Source organism: Macrotis lagotis, chromosome 5, assembly GCF_037893015.1.
Source record: "Macrotis lagotis isolate mMagLag1 chromosome 5, bilby.v1.9.chrom.fasta, whole genome shotgun sequence".
Taxonomy (NCBI): Eukaryota; Metazoa; Chordata; class Mammalia; order Peramelemorphia; family Peramelidae; genus Macrotis; species Macrotis lagotis.
In genome coordinates, this window is record NC_133662.1 from 8,518,224 (window position 1) to 8,525,540 (window position 7,317).

Genomic DNA, 7,317 nt, shown 5'->3' on the forward strand with positions numbered 1-7,317 from the left:
TTTTGAAGAGGGACAGGGTAAGAGAGAATAGAATAAATGGTGGTGGGGAGAATAGCTTGGAAGGAAATATAGCTAGCAATAGCAACTGTGAGGAAAAATACTGAATTTCTCTGAGCTAGATCCCCACATTGTAGGGTGCATTCCAACATACTTGACTCAAGTGACTCAGGTAGCTAGCCTGAGGTCACTTCCATATCTCTCATCCTGTGGTTTTCCATTCTCTCTCCTCTACTCCCTCTTCTAATTTATTGATACAATTCTTTATTACATTGCCAAAAAAGAATGCTATCCATCCCAAAGACTGAGCCGATAGTGATACAGATTGAAGCATACTTTTTTCCTTGACATTTTCTTTGGGGGAGGTTATGTTTACTTTTACAACACGATATTTGCAGTAATGTGTGGTGTTTTTGGCTACACATTTTTTTAAGGTTTTTTTTTTTTGGCAAGGAAATGGGGCTAAGTGGCTTGCCCAAGGCCACACGGCTAGGTCATTATTAAGTGTCTGAGGCTGGATTTGAAAAGGCCGGTGCTCTATCCGCTGTGCCACCTAGCCTCCCACCCTCCCTGGGACACTGTAATTCCCCCTCATCTAGCAAACTGAGCTCGGAGCCCCCGCCTCTTGGCCCCACCCCGCGCCTGCGCACTCAGTCTCCGGAGCGGGGCACGCGGTTATACAGTCCGCCCGGTGTCCGAGCCTGGGTCCCAAGGTTCCTAGGCTCTCCGCCTCCCTGGCGCTCGCCGCGCGTGCGCAGTGCGGCCGGCGTGCGGCCTCGGCTCGCACTCCCGCGGTGGCCGGCAGCTCCCGCGCCCGCGCCTCTCCGCCGCCCGAGCTAAGCCGCTCCTCTGCCTTGTCCCGGACCCGAGCCGCGCGCGAGGACCATGGTAGGGCCGTGACGTCACAGACGGGGTTACCGCTTCCCGCCGAGCCCATGGAAGCGGGCCCGGGCCCGGGGCCCGGGGCAGAGCGTGGCCCCGACCCGCCTCCCGGCCGCCCCTGCTGCCCAGCGCGGCCAATGTGGGAAGGGTGCGGGGAGCCCAGAGTTCGAGCCCAGCCCCCGTCGTCCCCCCGGGCCAACCTCGGCCACCTCACACCCCCTCCGGCCCTCAGTTTTTTACATCAATTAAAATTTAAAAGCTTAAAAAACTCCCTCCATTTATAAAATTCCCTTTTATCACCTAATCCGTGTTCCTCTGACTGGTACATGATGATATTGAAATAATAACAGACTCCGAGTCTGGTCTCTGCCACGGGAGAAAGTGCAAGATGTCCCCAAAGTGTTAGTCCAGAACCGCAGTAAGACTTTTAGAACAGGAAAATAGGAATTGAGAGGTCTCCTGCCCCGATGTTGCTTCGAAGTGGTAGTCCTTGAGTCTTAAGATGATGCTACTGATGTGCAGGGGGTGGGGAGAGGCCATGAAGCCATTATAGCCACAGAATTCTGCTGCTAGAAGGGACCTTAAAGATGGTGATTTACAGGTGCGGTCATTGGGAAATGATTTGACCAAGATTGCAAAGCTAGTAATTGGTCCAGCTGAGATTAAAACCCAAGTTTCTGATTTTTATCTCCAAGGTTCTTTCCTTGTCACATAATTGGGCTGGATTTCAGTATTCAACAACCATGTATTAAGGCCTTACCATGTGCCAGATATTGTACTAATCAGGGATACAGGTATAAGCAGAAAGACTGTCCCTGCCGTTCCAGAGTTTTCTGATCATGGAACAACGGTACACATAAAAGGGAAGCTGAAGTGGGGAGGACAAACAGCATTGTGGTTAAGTCCAGTAATAAGAGATAACTCTTCCCTGGAATGGAAAGAATTCATCGACAAGGGAATGGTGGACAGTCTGCCCCCACCTCCTCATGATTTTTTTTCCCCCTTTCTTCTTCCTTCAGCTCTTCTACTCCTTCTTCAAGTCACTTGTGGGAAAGGATGTGGTGGTGGAACTCAAGAATGACTTGAGGTAATGTGCACAAGAACAAATGTGCAGAAATGAAGAAGGCAAATCTGGATTTCCACACAGTTGTTTTAACAAAAGAGGCTTCTTATTAATGTTGTTTAATTATGCCCCGTAGTGGGGCTTTGGGTGTAGGATGCAAGAGTATATAATAACATAATCCCTCCTTTTAAGCTTTACAATCTGGATGGGGATATAAATCTTGCACAAGGGAGGAAAGTCAAGAACAATATATTACCAGGAACTAGATAATACAGTATACAAAATATGATTTGAAAGAATTCAGGGAGTAATCCTCAGTAACCTGGGGGTGTTATCTTAAGACAGAGTAGAATTGGGATAGACTTGAGATAATAGAATTGAGAGAGGAATGAAGAAAGGATTCCAAGTGAAACATGAGTAGAGGGCCAACTGAGCATGGTATTATCTAAAGACAGCCAATCAATTCTTACTGGTACAGACTTTGGACTTGATTAGACTTTCATCACCTCTTACCTGAACTATCTCAGTAATTTTCTAATTAATCTCTCATCTCAGATCTCTTCCCATTCCAATCCGTTCTCCAACATGGTTACCAGAAGTGAGTTTCTTAAAGTTTAGATATGACTATGTCATACTCCCTCCTTCCCCAAACTTTTGAGGCTTTTTATTAACACCAGGATCCTTTATAAAGTTCTTTCTTTGACATTTAAAGTTCTCAGCAATCTGGACCAGTCTGGATCTCTCTAGTCTTCCTGCATAGTACCCTTTCCAAGAACTCTACTATCTAGCCCTTTTGGCTTTCTGGATCTACTTCATTCCAAGATCTTCTCTTGGCTACCTTTGCATTGGCTGTCCAACCTTCCTGAAATGTTCTCCACACATTCTGGCTTCCTTCAAGAACTCATATAGATGCCACCTTTGAAGGATACCTTTCTCAGTCACCAGAGTCTTCCCCTCTAAGATTATTTTTATACTCTTTGTATCTTATATTATTTGTGTATTTACTTGTTTTCTCTCTTTAGAATATTAACTCCTTAAGAACAGGGACTGTTTTCCTTTCTTTGTATTCATAGACCTTAGGACATTGTAAGTATTTACTATAGATGTTTATTGATGAATTGATTATATGAATGAGAATTCATTTGACATTTTTGCTATTAAGCACTTTTTAGTAGCATGGAGACAGGGTTATAGAGTAAAACTTATATAAAATAATGAGTCCTAGGTAAAATTGTGAGGAAGGTAAAATTTAACTTGTTTTGCTTCCCCCTTCCCCTTTTCCATTTCTTTCCTTCTGGTAGTCTATCTTAGGTCTTATGTCATTTCTTTTTTTATTATTATTAATTTATTTATTTATTCATTCTTATTTTTGTACAAATGATTTTGTTTTATACATTACTAAAATATTCTTGTTTAAGAGTAAACATAATACCCCCTCCCTCCCCAAAAATAGACCCTCATGAGCCATAAAGTAAAGGAAAGAGAAAAAAAATTAATAATAATAATAATGATGATGATGATGATGATGATAGGTACAGCCAGGTGGCGCAGTGGACAGAGCACCAGCCCTGGAGCCAGGAGCACCCAAGCCCAAATCCGGCCCCAGACACTCAACAATCACTCAGCTGTGTGACCCTGGTCAAGCTACCCCAACCCCATTGCCCTGCAAAAGCCCCCCCCCAAAAAAAGACCCAAAATAGAATAATAATAATAATAACAACAACAACAACAACAATAATAATAATAGTAGGGGTAGCCAGGTGGTGCAGAACACCACCAACCCTGGAGCCAAGAGCACCCGGGTTCAAATATGGCCCCAGACACCCAACAATCCCCCAGCTGTGCGACCCTGTGTCATTTCTTTATAACAATCTCACTCAAACTTTACATAAAATCCAAGCTCTCAAGGTCTTAAAGTGGAGTTATTCTGGTTTTTGTATTTTTTTTTTTTTTGCAAGGCAAACAGGGTTAAGTGGCTTGCCCAAGGCCACACAGCTAGGTAATTATTAAGTGTCTGAGACCGGATTTGAATGCAGGTACTCCTGACTCCAGGGCCGGTGTTTTATCCACTACACCACCTAGCCTCCCCAAAGTGGGGTTATTCTGAAGGACATTTTAGGGAAGGACATTTAATAGGGAGCTCAAGGTCTTCTTCATGAAGCCATTCCTTTACTATTCTGCAGGTGCCAAAAGAAGGTTTATACTTTATACTTATAACAAGGTACATTTAAAAAGGTTTTCTTCCTATTAAAGACCATTAAAAAAGACTTTTTGGCAATGTAATAAAGAATTGTATCAATAAATTGGAAGAGGGAGTAGAGAGAGAATGGAAAACCATAGGATGAAAGATATGGAAGTGACCTCAGGCTAGCTACCTGAACTTGATTCAAGTATGTTGAAATGCACCCTACAATGTGGGGGATCCAGCTCAAAGACTTCCTGGAAAGGAGATTTGCTTCTTCACTGGGTCCACTTTGGACATGTTAAGTTTTTCCTTACATCAAATTTCCCTTTATCCCTCTACAACTTGCAACCATTTCTCCCAGTTTTGTTCTTAACTCGATTAGAACAAGGTTAATCTCCAAGTAGCCCTTCAAGTCTCAGTTATAACCCCACTTGCAAGTCTTCTCTTCTTCAAGTTTTTAAATACTCTCATTTCCTTAACTGACCTCCCATGTCATAAACCTTGAGTACCTTAGTTATCTGGATTCTCCCTTTAGTTTTTCAGTGAATGTCCCTTCCAATATGTGATTACCCTGAATTCAATATTCTTTTCCCTATGTGTGGTCTGATCTCATGGCGCAACAGTGTTATTTCCCTATCCTGGAACCATGACTTTTGAGTCCAAGATTGACTTGCACTGAGCCTTTGGTTCATTATACCTCTCAGATCTCTTTTTAAATTTTTTTTAAGGTTGTTTTTTTTTTTGCAAGGCAAATGGGGTGAAGTGGCTTGCCCAAGGCCACACAGCTAGGTAATTATTAAGTGTCTGAGACCAGATTTGAACCCAGGTAACTCCTGACTCCAAGGCCAGTGCTTTATCCACTACGCCACCAAGCTGCCCCTCTTTTTAAATTTTTTTGATTTAACTAAACATCCCTTGTCTTGTACTTGTAAAGTTGATTTGATAAAATAAAGTATAAAATTTGACATTCCTATTAAATTTCATTTTTGTGGATACACTGAAAAGACCTGCCTTGTGAAGATATTTTCCTTAACTATTCTCCTAAAGATATTTTCCTTTTATAGATAAAATCCTTATTTTGTCATCTAGTCTGCCAACTATTCTTCCCAACTTTATGACATATGTAAATGTAGTAAGTATATTATCTATGCCTTTATCTAAAATACTGGATAAAATGGCCAGATTGCTAGGGAGCAAGGGTGACATAGTATCATTAATGTCTATTCTATTTTTTACACATAAATAGCATGAGAGATTTTGTGGAATGCTTCCTAAAAGTTGCAATAAATATTACGTATAGCTTCCTTGATTTAACAGTAAGAAAACAAAGTCAGCCATGGACCCATTTGATGGTTGTATGTGTTCAGGCATGAAATGGGATAGAATGTGGTGGCAGTAGGAAGAATCCTGCTTTGCCTATGCTGAGTTTGATATTAACTAATGCATTTTTCTTTCCTTTACAGCATCTGTGGGACTCTGCACTCTGTGGACCAGGTGAAAAAGAAGGGATCTTATATTAAGTTTCTTGAGAAAAACATAAACATGAAGGACGGGAGGGAGAAGCTGAAACACCTTTAGGTAACTTGAATCCTGATCTTAGTGTTAATAATGTGTCTATCTCCTCCCTTCTCCAGTATCTCAACATCAAATTAACAGATATCAGTGTTACAGATCCAGAGAAATATCCTCACATGGTGAGTTGTAGAGAATGAATAAGAGGAGGGGCTGTAGTAGGGCTTGGGAAAGAGGCTTCTCAGTGAAAATTGGTCCTCTCTTTGTCTTTCCATCCAGCTCTCAGTGAAGAACTGTTTTATCCGAGGCTCTGTGGTCAGATATGTGCAGCTGCCAGCGGATGAAGTTGACACCCAGCTACTACAGGATGCAGCTCGGAAGGAGGCTATGCAGCAGAAACAGTAGTGACTGCCGCTAGTACATATATGACACTTACATTGCCCTGGGCTCCCCCCTACTCCCCTAGCTCAGGAGTGAGGGTTTTTTGGGGATTTTTTTTTTTTGGAGGGGCAAGGGAAATAACAGAATGGTTGCTAAAAGTCATAAGACAGGGGAAAAGGTGTCCCTGTAATGAGAGGAAGGATGGATAGGGGAGGGAGAGGTATTGCATAGAGCATTCATCTTGTCCTGTTCTCAAACTCCTTGTTTCTTTCTCCTTGCTGGAAAGATGAAAAGCAGATGGAAGATAATGGGACTTGTCTCCCCAGGATAGAGATGTATCTCAAATTGGGGAATAAAAAGAACCCCTCCCGCATCGGGAATAAAGTTTGATCCTCAGAGTTGTTGTGTGATGTCTTTCAAGATGGGGTTGAGGGTATCAAAATTAAGCTTTCTGTGCAAAGAGGCAGTCCAAAAAACATGAGAGAATATTTTCCAGTCCATACTTGCAATTTTTTTGTCTTATTTCCTTTCCCCATTTGACTTCAGGTGAATAGTAGTTTACTCATTTAAATAAAAAACTAAAATAATTCAATCCTGTTCATTTTACAGATGAGGAAACTGTGGGCCAGGGAAGATAAGTATATGTTAATTTGAATTGAGTTTCTCTGATACTAGTTACTGCTCTTACCACTGTACCACTGTCTCCAAGTAACATGGTACAGTGGTGAGAGGATTTGGGTTCAAATTCCTCTGTCCAGACTCAGACTTTGGACAAACCACTCAACCTCCATGGGATTCAGTTTCTTCATCTATAAAATGAGAGGTTTTAACTAGATGGTTTCTCAAGTCTCTTTCAGTCTTTATATATGATACTGTGGCCTTATAGTGACAGAATGATAAACTGACTTGCCTAGCAAGGCATTGTGTATTTTATTTAGGTGCTGACTTGTAGTTATGGAAATCTTCATAAGACTGCTGAATGAATTACTCCCTAAGTTAAATCTTAGCATATTATCTCCTCCTTATATTTGTGTGAAACAACTACTGAGGCATCTATGACATATACCAATCCTATTACTTTTCCCTGAACAGTTATCAAGTTTTTATAGCAGTTATTCCAGACCTTTTCTCAAGCCACTGAACCACCCCTTCCTTTAAGCAGATGGTGCTTTCTTCATATACTTAACTGATAAAATTGTGACCATTTGTCTCAAGTTCCCTTTTTTGTATTTATTTAAAAATTTATATATTTTAAAGTTACAAGCATTTTTAAAATTTATCTATTCTTCCCACTATT

At 41.5% G+C, this 7,317-nt stretch overlaps 1 protein-coding gene across 1 annotated transcript; it reads left to right on the top strand.

Annotated features, from left to right (window-relative positions):
* Window positions 1-751: 751 nt before the first annotated feature.
* On the top strand, window positions 752-6,418 carry LSM2 (LSM2 homolog, U6 small nuclear RNA and mRNA degradation associated). The gene is made up of 5 exons (XM_074236679.1): window positions 752-885; window positions 1,899-1,966; window positions 5,591-5,621; window positions 5,762-5,821; window positions 5,919-6,418. Exons 1-5 carry the CDS (start codon window positions 883-885, stop codon window positions 6,042-6,044), a joined length of 288 nt encoding a protein of 95 aa, XP_074092780.1. The 5' UTR covers window positions 752-882; the 3' UTR covers window positions 6,045-6,418.
* The last annotated feature ends 899 nt before the right edge of the window (window positions 6,419-7,317 follow it).